At 41.3% G+C, this 14941-nt stretch overlaps 10 protein-coding genes across 10 annotated transcripts; 7 read left to right on the forward strand and 3 right to left on the reverse strand.

The window, feature by feature from the left end:
* Positions 1-78: 78 nt before the first annotated feature.
* On the forward strand, positions 79-1791 carry NEMIN01_0360 (uncharacterized protein; the record flags this gene model as incomplete). Its single annotated transcript, XM_051476302.1, has 1 exon — positions 79-1791. One exon carries the CDS (start codon positions 79-81, stop codon positions 1789-1791), a length of 1713 nt encoding a protein of 570 aa, XP_051332262.1.
* Positions 1792-2089: 298 nt separating this feature from the next.
* Positions 2090-3793, forward strand: NEMIN01_0361 (uncharacterized protein; the record flags this gene model as incomplete). The annotated part of the gene is made up of 1 exon (XM_051476303.1): positions 2090-3793. The coding sequence occupies one exon, from the start codon at positions 2090-2092 to the stop codon at positions 3791-3793; it is 1704 nt and encodes a 567-aa protein (XP_051332263.1).
* Positions 3794-4092: 299 nt separating this feature from the next.
* Positions 4093-5820, forward strand: NEMIN01_0362 (uncharacterized protein; the record flags this gene model as incomplete). Its single annotated transcript, XM_051476304.1, has 1 exon — positions 4093-5820. The coding sequence occupies one exon, from the start codon at positions 4093-4095 to the stop codon at positions 5818-5820; it is 1728 nt and encodes a 575-aa protein (XP_051332264.1).
* A 269-nt stretch (positions 5821-6089) lies between these two features.
* NEMIN01_0363 (uncharacterized protein) lies at positions 6090-7874 on the forward strand (the record flags this gene model as incomplete). Its single annotated transcript, XM_051476305.1, has 1 exon — positions 6090-7874. One exon carries the CDS (start codon positions 6090-6092, stop codon positions 7872-7874), a length of 1785 nt encoding a protein of 594 aa, XP_051332265.1.
* Positions 7875-8142: 268 nt separating this feature from the next.
* Positions 8143-9642, reverse strand: NEMIN01_0364 (DNA excision repair protein ERCC-6; the record flags this gene model as incomplete). Its single annotated transcript, XM_051476306.1, has 1 exon — positions 8143-9642. One exon carries the CDS (start codon positions 9640-9642, stop codon positions 8143-8145), a length of 1500 nt encoding a protein of 499 aa, XP_051332266.1.
* A 608-nt stretch (positions 9643-10250) lies between these two features.
* On the reverse strand, positions 10251-10667 carry NEMIN01_0365 (histone H3; the record flags this gene model as incomplete). The annotated part of the gene is made up of 1 exon (XM_051476307.1): positions 10251-10667. The coding sequence occupies one exon, from the start codon at positions 10665-10667 to the stop codon at positions 10251-10253; it is 417 nt and encodes a 138-aa protein (XP_051332267.1).
* Positions 10668-10807: 140 nt separating this feature from the next.
* Positions 10808-11128, forward strand: NEMIN01_0366 (histone H4; the record flags this gene model as incomplete). The annotated part of the gene is made up of 1 exon (XM_051476308.1): positions 10808-11128. The coding sequence occupies one exon, from the start codon at positions 10808-10810 to the stop codon at positions 11126-11128; it is 321 nt and encodes a 106-aa protein (XP_051332268.1).
* A 371-nt stretch (positions 11129-11499) lies between these two features.
* On the forward strand, positions 11500-11811 carry NEMIN01_0367 (uncharacterized protein; the record flags this gene model as incomplete). Its single annotated transcript, XM_051476309.1, has 1 exon — positions 11500-11811. One exon carries the CDS (start codon positions 11500-11502, stop codon positions 11809-11811), a length of 312 nt encoding a protein of 103 aa, XP_051332269.1.
* A 34-nt stretch (positions 11812-11845) lies between these two features.
* NEMIN01_0368 (uncharacterized protein) lies at positions 11846-12622 on the forward strand (the record flags this gene model as incomplete). The annotated part of the gene is made up of 1 exon (XM_051476310.1): positions 11846-12622. The coding sequence occupies one exon, from the start codon at positions 11846-11848 to the stop codon at positions 12620-12622; it is 777 nt and encodes a 258-aa protein (XP_051332270.1).
* Positions 12623-13071: 449 nt separating this feature from the next.
* On the reverse strand, positions 13072-14583 carry NEMIN01_0369 (T-complex protein 1 subunit beta; the record flags this gene model as incomplete). Its single annotated transcript, XM_051476311.1, has 1 exon — positions 13072-14583. One exon carries the CDS (start codon positions 14581-14583, stop codon positions 13072-13074), a length of 1512 nt encoding a protein of 503 aa, XP_051332271.1.
* Positions 14584-14941: the final 358 nt, after the last annotated feature.

The raw sequence follows: 14941 nt of genomic DNA on the forward strand, positions 1-14941 counted from the left end.
ACTTTTGCTTCAAAAATTAGTAATCTTCTAGAAAAAATGTACATAGCTGAATATAGGCAGCAAAAAATTTTAATTTTTATGATTCTAAAAAGAGCACTGAAACAGGTAATCGTAGGAGCAGTGGCGCTAGCCTATCTCCAGAAGGCCAAAGCAGAAGTAGACAGAGACATTTTAAAGATAAGAGACTATTGGACTGATAAGACAAACTATCATATGGAAAGAGAGATCAAAATTCGTGTTAATATTCTTAATGAGGTAAAGACTCTGGAATGCAAAGAAATACAGCCTTGTGTTTTTAATAAATACATAGAGGAGGGAGAAGCAAATCTAGAGAACTTAAAAACACATCTGGTAACTTTTGAAAGTAGTGCAGACACTATAGTAGAAAAAGCAATAAACATAATACGCGAACAAATGATTGCTGAAAAGAGGGGAACTGTTGCTGACACACAGGATTTGCGCGATGAATTAATGAAGATGCTTCCGTCTGCTCTTGATAAAACCGATTTGCTGTATGGCGCAATAAAAAAGTTTGACTCGCATATGCTGGAGGTGATAGAAAGGTACAGCAAGGCAAAGAACAGGGACAGAAAGATACACAATCTCACCCTGTTTAAGCTGGCGAAGAAGAACAAGTTCTTGGCTGTGGGCATAGTCTACGCTCTTTTCAACATCGAAGGGCCGACTTTTAAAAGGCCTAGCATGAAAGACGAGGTGGATAATATGCTTAGAGCAATAAACAACTATCTTTCTTTTGTGGATTACTCAGATTATGAAAAAGCTATAAGAGATGATATAGACAAAGGCGAAATGGATCTGTTGAAGTTAGCTGATAGACACCTTGCGATTTTGTTTGAGCCGTATGGGAACACTTCAGGCGGAATAAGCATCTATCTTGATCTGGTGAAAGAAAACATGACCAAAAAAGACATAAGAAAACACAATCAAATCACGCGAGGACAGGTTGTAAAGGTGATAATGATCGAATGCGCAATGGACGGATACCTCATGGACTACAGAAACAACACCGTCTTCTCTAACCTTGGACAGATAATCATGAGCATAGGCAAGGCAGATGACGACAGCACAGATGCCCAAAAAGACCTCAGACTGGAAAGAGAAAGACAGGACAGAATACTCAGTGGTTTGTACGTTCTGTGGAGCGAGTGGGAAAACTTCAAGCTAGAGCTACGGAATAGAAATATTAGACAGCTCTGCAGACAGAATGATATCAACATTGATTACTTTAAAGAAATCCAGAATGTCTTTACATCTGCTAGGTGGATGTACGATCTCGATATACTCACCCCAACAGCAGAGGAGATTGATGATGATCAGAGCCTGCTCAAAAAAGTGCGCTTTGACATGTCGTACACCCATCCCATGTGCTACATCTACCAGCGGTGCGAAGACATGAGCCAAGTGGCTGATGCAGATCTTGGGTCTGATGAAAAGCCTTTTGCAGAAAAAGATTCGGATAGCATCACTCTCAGACTGCACAAAATAGGCAAAAATGACAGCAGCGCAGTGCAGACAGAGAATATGAAAAACTGCATCAGAGCATGGTACTCGAAGATGGTTAAACTTATCAGAAGAAAAGAAGATGGCCTTGAGTACTACTATATAGCCAATGACTTTGAGAGACACTTAGAAAGGTCACAGTATGTGAACGAAGTGCAGATGGAAACTGAACAAGAATATGGAGCCATTGAACAAAATCCATTCCCGCTGCAGGACAACCAGATGAAGGCTGAAGAGGAGAATATGGAGCTGGTTTTTTCAACGCATTAGCAATGGACACTTCCTATTATTAAATAAATTGGACATTCACTCATTCTCTTCCTGCATGCATCTTCTAGTTTTTGAGTTCATTTGCATTCACGCATAGAGTCAGATGCGGATCTAAATAATATGCTGCTGCTAAACCCTTTTATTGAAATCTATGCAATGATTTACAGGATTTTCCCATTTCCATTCAGTCTTTCTATTGGCATGGATGAGAAGAAAAATACTTCTCTCAGTAAATAAAAGAGTCAGAAGAGGCAATAGTTCTCTGGGATGTATAAGCAGTAAAAATATTTTAATTTTTATGGTCCTAAAAAGAACGCTAAAAAAGGTAATCACAGGAGTGGTGGCACTGGCCTATCTGCAGCAGGCCATAGCAGTGGTAGACAGAGATATAATAAGGATAAAATGCTACTGGCAAAATAGGATGGTTTCCATGAAGAAAGAAACTCAAACCCGCGCTGACTTTCTAAACAGGGCAAAGGCTTTCGAGTGCAGAGAAATACCATCAGAAAAACTTGATGGATATCTGAAGGAGGGAGAAAGCAGTCTGCTCAGCATACAGACACAGCTCGCAGCCTTTAAAGAAAGCACGATAAGTATGATAGAAAAAACAGAAGAGCTGCATCTCTTAAATATCCGTAGCGATTTTAACCTGGAAATAAGCGATCTCTATGATAGCATAAAGGAGCTACTTCCATCCGCTCTTGAGAAAGATGCTCTTTTGAAAGATGGCCTAAAAAGGTTTGACTCGTGCATGCTGAGAATGATAAGAGAATACAGTGAAAATAAGCACGCTGTTGCCAAGATACATGAAATGAGGCTGTTTAGGCTGGCACAAAGGAATAAGTCTTTGGCGCTGCATATCCTCTACTCCTTCTTTAGAGTACAGCCATGTATATCAAATAGCGAAGTAGACGATGCCGTAAAGTACATGACTACAGGACTTGACAGCAATATTTTTCGCCAAAACTATATAGATTATATACTTGCTATAACGAAGTGTCCCACAGCTTGTAAAAAAAATATATTGCTGTTGGGTGAAACGCATCTTGAAATACTGTTCAGAGGCTGCGGGATCACTCCAGAAACACTGGACATGTACATCGGTCTGTCAAAAAAAGACTTTTCCGAAGCTGATTTAAAACACTGCATGCACATCACGCCTGGAGAAGTCATACAAACAATAATGCTGGAGTACATGCTGAACAAAGACCTCTTAGACTACCAAAGAAACAATCTGTTTTCCAATCTTGGAAAGATAATAGCCAGGATAGGAAAGCCAGCCAATGGCAGCACAGATATTCAAAAGGATTTAAAAATTGCAAGAGAAAAACAAGACAAGATACTCGATGCTCTGCACCTTCTGTGGAACGACGCTACAACAGCATATATAATTGCTGTATGGATAGACCCCGATACAACAAAAATAACTGCACGGATAAAAAACATTGAATTCTTCTGCTCGAAATATGGCATAAGCTACAAGAGATTCAAAGACATGCAAGAGCAATTTACATTTGCCAGCTGGATGTATAAATCAGGTGTCCAAAAACCAAACAAACACGTTAAACAGTATACGCTACTCAAGGGAATGCATCTTGACATGTCCTACATCCACCCCATGCTCTACATCTACCAGCGGTGTGAGGATATGAGCCATCCAGCCAACACAGAAATAAAGCACAATGAAGAATTCTTTTTGAGCAGATACACAAAAGATATTTCTGCGCTCAACATATACAAAATTAGTAGAACAAAGGATGATTCAGAAAAGATAGAGAACATTAAAGATTGCATCAGAGCGTGGTTCTTGCAGAGAAATAGTATCATCATCGTGGGAGAAGACAGCGAAGAATCTCGCAGCATGGCAAAAGAGTTTAAAATCCATTTGAGCAAATCTCTATTCATAGAAAAAGTGCTTATAGACAGCAAAGCTGAAGGTAGAAATGAAACTAGAGCGTGTGCAAGCAACCCACTGCAAGATAACCAAATGGAAGTCGAATAAGACAGCTGTGTGCTAGATTAATTGGCGCATAGCTTCTAACTAATCTCGGGTACTAAATAAATATACTGTTTAACTATTCTTCTTCTAGCACACACTTTCCCGTGCTTCTTATCCATCCTGCATTTACTTTACGTAGTAACATCTACACGCATAATATCGCCACTATAGCTTATTGTTGAGCTTGGCAATAGTTTGTGGTATTAGCTGTCTTTATTCTACTAGTTATTTTATTTGCGCAAGTAAGAATAAAAATTATGCGTCTATGATGAAAGCAGAAAAGAAAATATTTTAATTTGTCCATGATTACAAAACGAGCACTGAAACAAGTAGTGATAGTAGGAGTGTTTGCACTGGCTCATTTGCAGAATGTCAAATGCACTGTGCTATCAGAAGAAGATGCAGTAAACATAAAAGACTACTGGAGCGATAGAATAACTTATATGGAAAAAGAAGTTCAAATCCGCAGAGACTTTCTTAGTAAGGCCGAGTGTTTTAGATGCAACGAAATACCATCTGATGCTCTTAGCAAATACCTGAAAGAAGGAAACGATAGTCTATCTAGCATAGAGACAAAACTGCTAGATTTTAATGAAAGTGCAAAGGATATAGTAGAAAAAACAGAAAAACTGGTAGATTTAGAAAGTTTAGAAGAAGCTGGTGAACAGAAAATGAATGTGCATGAAATGCACTCGTTTAGGACAGACAGAGAAGAGGAGTATGCCATCTTGCAGCAGTCTCTTCCATCCGCCCTTTTTAAGACTGATTTGCTGAACAGCGAAATAAAAAGGTTTGATTCAAGTATATTAGGATTAATAGAGGAATACAGCAAAATGAAAAACACCCCCATCAAAATACATGAAATGGCGCTGTTTAGGCTGGCAAAGACGGGCAGACCTTTTGCTGTAGATATGGTATACTCTCTCTTTAAGGTAGAGCCATTTAAACGAGGCGCTGATGTAAAAAAGACAGTGAAATACATAAAGGAAAAAATGAGCAACTATATTCCCGGCATGGATCTCACACGCTACATGTATGCCATAAAGAACGACATAAAAAAAGACGAAGTAGACCTACTGGCGCTGGCTGATAAGCACTTCCACACGCTATTTGGAAGATATGGAGCTGATGCGGCGGATATAGACGTCTATCTTGACCTGCTAAAAGAAAAACTGTCTGAAGAGGAAATAGACCAGTACGTTAATATTGTGCCAGGGCAGATCATGAAAATAATAATGGTAGAGCGTGCAATGAATGGAAGCATCATGGACCACAGAAAGAACACGTTATTCTCTAGCCTTGGAAAAGTAATAGCAAACATAGGAAAGCCAAAGCACAGCACCACAGATATCCACAGAGAGATCAGAGCTGCAAGAGACAGACAGGATAAAATTCTTGATGCTCTGCACATTCTGTGGAGTGACTGTAGGCTTCAAACAGATGCACAGGAAAAAACTAAACATTTCTGCAAACAGAGCTGCATAAGCCTTGCCAACCTGGAGGCTTTACAGAAAAGTTTCTTGTCTGTTAAATGGATGTATACGCTGGACATGCTCACCCCAACAGCAGAAGAGACCACCAGTGACCAAATGCTTTTCAAAAAAGAGCACTTTGACATGTCGTACACCCACCCGATGTGCTACATTTATCTGCGGTGTGAAAGCATCAGCTACTTGGCAAGGACAGACCTTAAATCCAACAGAAATCCCTTCACGAGCAGAGATTCAAATGGGATTGCGCTTAGACTGTACAAAATAAGCAAAAAAAACAGAGGTTTAGAACGAGCTAAGAACATGAAAGATTGCATCAGAGCATGGTCTTTGGGCAGGGTTGAAGTGATTAGGAGAGAAGAAGACGGCCAAAGGTATTCGGACATGGCCAATGAATTTAAGAAGCACTTGGAAAAATCACCGTATGGGTGTAGAGTAGAAATGAGTAAAGAAAAAGCCGAAGCTGCAGCCAATGAAAGCAACCCATTGCAGAAAATTCGCATGGAAGTTGTCGAAAATGGGTTTGTGCTAGTTAATTAGTCAGTTCTTGAGTACCCTTGCTACTAAATAACTCCAACACTTAGCCAATACTCTCTTTCTATTATTTCATGGCACATAAACACTCCTATCCATCTTACATCCACACCATACCGCTGCATGCATTCTGAGATATTTTGCCATAGTTACTTTTGGGATATATTTTCATTCTTCTCGGGTTATATTTATTTGAATATTTGTATATAACCCGAGAATATCAAATTTGATACTGATTGCTGAATGGCATATAAGCCGAGAATAATATATTTTTTATGACATTAAAACAAAAAGGAAAAGAAATGCTATCTGTATGGGCAGTTGTGCTGGCATATCTACACATAGTCAGATGCGATATAGTCGAAGATGATATCTGTGAAGTACAGACATATTATTGGCATATGAAGAAACTATGCATAGAAAAAAGAGTTGACATACGCAGAAGTTTTTGTGAATATGTAGAGATTTTGAAGCCCAAAGAACTGAAAGAAAAAAACGATATATCTTGCTTAGTGAATGGAAAGATAGCGGAGGGAAAGAGAGTTTATGCTAAGATGGAAACTATGTGGAAAGATTTTAAAGAAAAGGAAGAACAGATATCAAACATAATAGACAATAAGATAAAAGACTACCACGAAAAGATGCACAGAAATTATTTAATTCACTCTGAGTCTGCGAAAATCGAATCTATGCGCATAGATAAAGAAACAGAGGCCGAATTGAACCTACTATTTTATCCTGCATATAAGCTTAGTCTGTCACTTGTCAAACAGATACACATGTTTGACTCGTATATGCTAGCGGTGCTAGAAGAGTACAGTAAAAAGATCAGCAAAGACAGTAACTTGAGCGAGCTAACACTGTTCAGGCTGGCAAAGAACAAAAAAGTAGTGGCTGCTGAACTAATATACTATCTCTATAATTTAGATATGGCCAAGAAAGATAATGATCTAAGAAGTATACTAGAACATATAGGTTGTACTGTACTAAAACATAATGTATGGGTAAATATGAGTCCATTTACTGATGCAGTAGAAAAGGATGTAGCAGAAAATAGCCTCACTCCATTAGCCTCAGCTGATAAACAACTTCATTTGCTATTGAATCAGAATAAATATGCATGCATAATGAATGAAGAAACAATGAGCATGTATTTAGACCTGATAGACCCTGATATCTCAGATGAAGAAAAGATAGAACAGTACAAGGATATTACGTTTATGCAGGTTTTAAGTGCTATAATGATAGAGAATTTGATGGTTGGGAGACTTCTAGACTTTAAATCGAATAGAGTGTTTTCTGTCTTGGGGAAGATAATAGAAAATATATTTGAAATTGAAATCGAAAATAAAGAAAGAAGAATTAAAGCTATAGAAATAGAAAGTGCAAGATACAAACAGAATAGAATGCTTAACGCTCTAAGTTGTATGTGGCTTTTTTTATCCTCGGAAAATTTCAATATTTCGGGATTAGCTTATTTTCAAGACTTTTGCAAGATAAATAATCTTCCAGAAAATCTACTCTATAGGATACGATGTATTTTCAATGGGCTCAGATGGGTGTTGTATATACTGAATAATAATCCAAAAGAACAGGGCACAGCTAATAAAGATCTAGTCAAAGAAATGCATTTTGATGCATTTTACGTGTGCCCAATATGGTATATATGCAGGCGTTATGGAAACACCAGCTCTCTAATTACACTACCTCCTACGCCCAATAAAGCGCAATTTTTGGAAATGCATGGGAATAGGTGTGTACTTAGGCCGTACATGATAAACAAAAAAAATGCCAATAGTGCAGAACAGCTTGCCAATATTAGAACTTGTATTAATCTGTGGCTAGAAAGGTTTCCTAGCTTCGAAATTATCCACAGAGAAGAAGATGGCGAGGAGTACCAAAATATGGCCCGTGATTTTTTTGACTATTTGAAAAAATCATCGTACTTGCAGCCAACAAAAATAACAGAAACAAAAATAGAAGGGGAAGGAGAGGAGTCATCTCAATCTAAAGTTTCTGAGGTTCGTAAGAAGAAATCTTTTGATAGATGGCTAAAGTAAATCTGAACAATTTACCCTTGTGAAGAGTTTAAGCAGCACACAGCTAATAAGGCAATTCTTGCTACTGAATAAACCAATATTCACTCATTCTCTTTCTATTAATCCTGGCCTTTTTTCTAATTTTATTCTTTTACATTGGGCTTATAGTCCCAGAATATCGCACAAAATAACTACAGAGTCATAAATAAGAAGAGGGTGCTGTTATTATCCTTTATTTGTGTGATTATCTCTATATACTCTAACTGTTTCATTTTCAGCTGCAATTTGCCTATTTGTAGTTCCCTAGCTCTGTTATGTCGTCTGGATCGTGCGAATAGTGGAAAAGCTTGCAGAGATCCACTTTCTCAAAGGCCTTCTTTGTTTTTGCTCCGTCTAAAATCCCTTCTGAAATGCTTTTCTTTACTTCCTGCACCATTCCAATGGTTTCTTCTATCGTTCCCTTGCACACAAACTTATACACCTCTACTTCATGCATCTGCCCTATCCTGTGGGCTCTGCCCTTGGCTTGTTCCTCGTTGAAGGGATTCCAGTCCATGTCAAAAAGAATAACGGTGTTGCTCTGCTGCAGGTTGACTCCCACCCCGCCCACCTTTGTGGTCATAAGAAGTATTTCAAGTCCTCCACTATTTCCGAATATTTGGAATATTTCCTGTCTCCTGTGCACAGGCGTGTCTCCATCTATTTTGTAGAATATGTTTTCACTGCACATGTCCTCCAGTATACGCAATACCTCCTTGTACTGGCTGAAGACAATTACTTTTCTTTTGCTGTTTCTCCACTGGAACAACAGCCTGTGCAGAGTTTTCATCTTCCCGCTTTCTGTCCACAATTTTGATTTTCCAGATCTTCTCTTTTTTTTATCTTTTGGCACTTCGCCGGATATGTCTATGCTGCACACCGCAGAAGGATGGCTGCATATCCCCTTCAGATACGTTATGGTCTTGAGAGGGTTTGTTTTTCCCATAACGGTCGATCGCATTATGTCCATTTCCAGGGCGGATGCGTACTTCTCCTGCTGTGCTTCACTTAGCGGACAGTATATTATATGTTCTGTTTTTTCAGGTATCTGCATCCCCAGCTGCTCCTTTGTTCTTCTCAGCACTATCTCTGATATCAGCTTGTTTATGTGCTGTTTTATGCCTTCGCCTTTTTTCCTATCCTCAGGCAGAGCTGTCTTCAGTGTGCTTTGCTTCAGTGGCCCTTCTATTTCTGTTTTGAACTTCTGGTAGTCTCCAAAGTGCCCGGGCTTGACCATTTCAACGATGCTCCACAGCTCTGACAGGTTGTTCTGGATGGGCGTTCCTGTGATGCATATTTTAGCCCGTGCGTCCACTGCCCTGCAGAGCTTCGATATTTTTGTGTTTCGATTCTTCACTCTCTGCGCCTCATCGAGCACAAGAATGTCAAAGTACATCCGCATGATATCTGCCTCTCTTTTCTGCACAAGCTCGTACCCCGCAATCAGGATATAGTTGCCGTCTGCGCTGCGCAGTGTCTTCTGTATGCTCGCATCGCCATTCCTCACTATTTTCACGGGGATGTTGATATCAAAATTTTTCATTTCTCTCTTCCAGTTCTGCAAAAGCGTGCATGGAGCCACAATGAGAACAGACTTCCCAACTGTCTCCCACACCCTCTCCACGACCTTGAGCACCTGTGCAGTCTTTCCCGTGCCCATTTCGTCTCCCAGGATAACTCCCCGTCTGTTTTTCACTTTCTCCCACATCCAGTCAACGCCTGCCAGCTGATGCTCTTTCAGACTTACCATAGACAGAGCAAAATTTTTCAGAGCCAAATGCACCAGAAGATAAAAGAGCAAAATTTTAGCATCACAGCTGCCACCACGCAATCTGCAGACCAAACAGCACTACCCCTCCACTAGAGCCGTAAATGATAGCTCTGAAGATGGAAATTAAATTAAAGCGAAATTATCCCAAATAAAGCCACTAGCCATTAAAGCGGTCGAAAGCATCTTCCAAGATGCTAAATTAATCTGAGCCAAAGCCGTGCAAATTAAACACAAAATTAATTTGCTCTCTAGATGCATCGATTTCTCCACAATTTCCCACCTCTCCTGCGAGCAGAAAGAGCACAAAAGAGCAAAAATAAACCACCGTGCAATCCTGCAGCACTCATCACCCATCTGCACTGGTCTACCACCCAGTAAACACAACAGAGCAGATGAGCTATCATCCATCTTCTATTCATTCACTAACTTACCACGCAATATTCCATTCATTCACCTGTCTGCCTACCACGCAATAAACATAAATGGAAAATACCCCAGGCAATTGCCGAAAAGAGAAGAAAGCCAGCAGGAAACAGCAAGAAAAGACGAATAACACTAATCAGTTACTTTATTATGTGGGAGGGCGATTATGCAATAACAGCTGACTTTATCTTGTTAACCAAATGTAAATCACGTGCCATTAAAGTAACTCGCTTTGCATGAATAGCACATCTGTTGCTGTCCTCAAAGAGCCCTGTGAGGTAGTTCTCCAGACTCTCCTGGATTGCAAGGATGGAGGAAGACTGGAATCTCACGTCAGCCTTGTACTCTGAGGCCACCTCTCGCACGAGTCTCTGGAAGGGAAGCTTTCTTATCAAAAGATCGGTGGTCTTCTGGTACTTTCTGATCTCTCTCAGCGCAACAGTTCCTGCCTTGAATCTGTGGGGCCTCTTCACAGCCACTGCGCCTGGGGCGCTGCTCTTTCTTGCGGCCTTGGTGGCCAGCTGTTTTCTTGGGGCTTTTCCTCCTGTGCTTTTTCTTGCTGTCTGTTTGGTTCTTGCCATGCCCTGCAGAATATTTCCATATTTATAGATGTTTTGGCGGGTAGATAGCCCGCCTTATTCTCCCGCGTGCTCTTTTGTGCGCCCGGGAGAGAAAAAGCGCGGGAAATGAAACTATAAATAGTAAATATTTTGCAAGTGTTATGACGCTTGCAGGAAGAGGAAAGGGAGGAAAAGGACTAGGAAAAGGATCCGCCAAGAGACACAGACGCGCAACACAGCAGACCATGGGAATCTCCAAGCCAGCAATAAGAAGGCTCGCAAGAAGAGGAGGAGTCAAGAGAGTCAGCGCAGGCGTGTACAGCGAGATCAACAACATGGCCAAGACATACTTGGAGGGAATCATCAGATGTGCTGTAACATACTGCAACCACGGAAAGAGAAAGACCGTCTCGTGCCAGGATGTGCTGTACTCGCTGAAGAAACAGGGAGTCACCCTTATTGGATTCGGATCCACCAGATAAGCACGCTTGAATAAATAACACATTCACTTACTTCTCTTTCCATCGCTTCTCTTTCATTTATTTATTGTTTTCATTTGCTCCTGTGCTGGGTAGGTCTACTGCGCAAATATTGGATGACTGATGGACGCAGAAACAAAGAAGGGAGAGTTATCTGCTTGTGCTGGTAGCTCTGTTGCTGGTGCAGCGCGTGCAGGATCCACTGGTAGAATGTTTGCTATTTATTGCACTCTGTGCAGTAAGTCTCTTCTTTTTCTCCTCTGAGTGCTGCTCTGTGGCAATAAAACAGAGAGGGCGCTAATAGGACTGGGCAACTGCTCTGTGATCACTCTGATCAGGGGAATAAGGATATAACCACGGACAGGAGGAGAGGCATGGACAAGAAAGTCAGAAGACCAAGGCTCACAGGGGCGCAGAGCAAGCTCCTTTCCATAGTCTACCACCAAACACCAAAGCCAGGGAACGACCTCAGAAGAAAGCTCGCCAATGAGTTTGACATTCCCATACGCACAGTGCAGATTTGGTTTCAGAACAGAAGGGCAAAGGAGAAAAGACACGCAGCGCAGAAGAAACAGCCGAGCAGAAAGGAGCCAGAAGGCGCGCAGCCAGGGAGCATCACTTTCTTAAACTCCGCCCTCACCTCGTACGAAGAGTACTTCAAAGTTTTCCTGGAAGAGAACTACTAGGCAGAGGATAAAAAGTGTTTTGCAATGTAAACAGATGATAAACAGGAGCCAAGACCTTCTGAAGAAACGAGGGAGCATCTTCGAAAAGAGAAAGGCAAAAGAGAAGAACGAAGTGCAGCACCTGTTCAGCAAGATATCGGGGAATCTGGCCATGCTTGACGGGCTCGTTTCGCAGGTGGAGAAAGAGTGCACGCTGTACTGCATCCCCACCTTCAACAGCAAGATAGAAATAGTGAAGAGGATCGAAGGGCTGAAGTACGAGATAGCTGTCAATCTGACGAAGGCCAAAGGGATAATGGACCACTTCTCGAGCAGCTTCAAGAAGTCAATAAACCACATACTAGTGGAGTCAGTGGGCGTGCACTTCCACTACAAGATAGACAAAATCATTGCAAGAATGAACGAGTCTCTGCGGAAGATAGAAGCAGCAAGGGAAGAGGAGGCGCAGATGGAGGAAAAAACAGAAGAGCAGGGAAACAAGGCAGGGATAGAAAGCGTGTACAAATCAGTCTACTACATAAACACAATCATACGAGAGCTGAAAACTGTTGTGATATCGCAGTCGGACAAGATAGAAAGACTAGACATGGCGATGGACCACGTATCGAGCAGCGCGTATAAGTCTATAAATGAAATAAGCTCTATCTCCACCTTTGGATCACACATGAAAAATAGAATCATCTCTGTCCTCTTTTGTTCCATCCTCGTGCTTGTTGTTCTCTCGACTATTAAGGCGTATGCGCACTCAAGCTCTCGCATAAAACAGAGAAAGAGTGAACTCAAGGGAAGAGAGTACAGGAGCATGAAATAAATGGGCTATACTTTTATTGGAACATTATATGCAAATTCTGCTTATACTGCACTACTTGTCATCAATACAAACTCTAAGATTGGTATTTGTACAGCACATATTTCAGGTAACACCTAGTGATAACAAAACTATTGCCATTGCATAGGTGACTATGATATGACTCTAGTCATTATCAGTGCAGTGTCTATAAACCTTTATTCTGGTTTGCAGATACTAGAAATAGAGAGGAATAAAATCCATCACTCAACTTGAGCTTATCTGAGGACTTTCTGTCACACAGAGACTACCTGTACAGAGGCACCACAGTAAATGAGTGTGATAATACTACTTATATCAGGAGATCATACATTGGCAATTTTAGTAGATGATTCTATCTTCGATTTACTTTATTTGGAAAATAACTAATAAAATTTTTATTGAACACCAGATGTTTAACTATAGTTAATAATTTATTCATGGACTCTTTCTCTGGGCCTGCACTTTATGTTGCTATCGCAGCGCAGGAGCATCTCCGCTGTTTCTGCTGCCCTGCTCCACACGATCTCCTTCAGCCTCAGAGACTCCTTCACTTTTTTACTGTTCATGCACTCAGCCCCTGTCTCTCCCACACCATAGGAGTATTCCCCAGCTGCCACCTTCTCTGTTATTTTATCAACAACCTCGCTCGACAGCCCTGCATTGTCTGCCAGTATCCTGACCACCTCCATAAGAGCCCTGGCGTATGCCCTTTCTCCCTCTGTTTCAGCCTGCAGGAGGAATGACACTGCAGCTTCTGCGCTTCCTCCACCTGGCACATACTCGTCCTTTTTGTTCATCAGAAGCACCTTTACAGCTCCAATGAGCGATCTTTCGCACTCTTCCAGCATTTCCTTTGTGTGCCCTCTGATGACCACTGAGCAAGCCCCTGTGTCTGGCAGCCCTGTAAACGCGCAGAACACTCTCCCGTGTATAGACACTCTTTCAAACATTTCGCACCTTCCGAGATCGCTCTCCTGCACTGATTCGAATGTGCTCAAAATGGTTCCCTTGAGAACCTTAGCAACCATCTCCACTCCTGTGAAGTCTGCTCTCTCTATCGACACTTTTCCTCTTCTTGTGAACTCCTGCGTAGGATAATCGTATATGATCTGTCTGTTAACTATTACATCTGCTGACTCTGCCATTATCTCCACCTTTTTAGCCATTCTTTCATTCTCTGCAGCCTCTATCCTCTCCAGGTCTGCAGGAGATGAGACCGTTGCTTTTGCCCCGAATATCTTCACTCTGTCTGCGTCCATTGACGTGTTGGCTATCAGCACCTTTGGATTAGCCACCTTGTGCTTCTGTCCTGGGCCTACATCGCTTTCTATCAGCAGTCCTGGGTGTATGTACGAGCTGCTCAGCTCACTCCCCGGTATTTTTATGATATTCACCATCTCCACGGAGTCTACTCTCTTGGAAATGTCCAGGGCAAGACTGCTCAGTGCTTCCAGCTCTATCGGAGAGAACTTAGAAGAAAGCGTGGTTTTGGCTAGGAACAGCCTGTTGTCTGCATCATCTGTGGCTGATATCTTCGATATTTCTCTGAGTTTTAGAAGCGCCTTTTTGTGTGCCTTCCTGTACTCTGTGATTACTTTGTAGGGGTGCATGCCCTTGAATATCAGCTTATCTGCCTCGTGGAGCAGCTCTCCTGTGAGAACAGTAAGGGTAGTGGTCCCATCTCCTTCTTTTGCGCTGTGCTCTGCAGCTGAGTTGATAAGTATCTTAGCAGATGCTCCGTTGGGCACGGTGTTCTTAAGCACTGTGGCGCCATCGTTAGTTATAATGGGCTCTCCTCTCTGTGTGTACAGCAGCTTAAGCATTCCTCTTGGGCCTAGTGTGCTTTTTACCATTCCTGATGCTGTGATGGCTCCTACTAGAAAAGAGGTCCTTGCTTCGTCTGCTCTTTCTTGTGTTGCGCCTGGTCTAAGTAGCTCTGACATGATAAAAAATAAAAATGAAAGAGAAGAAGAAGAAAAATTCTACCAGCGAGAATAAAAATGAAAAGAAGCAAACAGGATCCACAAAAATAAGTTATTGTAGAACAAACAGAATAGATCTAGTAAAAACAGGAGATTGATTAGTACTTAGCTTCCACTAAGTCTTTGATGCAATAAAGCTTATACTGGCCATAGTCTGATCTTCTCCATCATTATTTCACTTCTATACCTTTTCTTCTACTGCTACTATCAATCATTATTCGTTTATTCATCATCACTACCTCTACCAGCCATATACTACTCGCTCACTCATTTACATGCTAATTTCTTTTGTTTCTTCTTCTCTTCTATCTATTGCGAT

The sequence above is a fragment of the Nematocida minor genome (genome assembly GCF_024244105.1).
Source record: "Nematocida minor strain JUm1510 chromosome Unknown 7921, whole genome shotgun sequence".
Lineage (NCBI taxonomy): Eukaryota > Fungi > Microsporidia > Nematocida > Nematocida minor.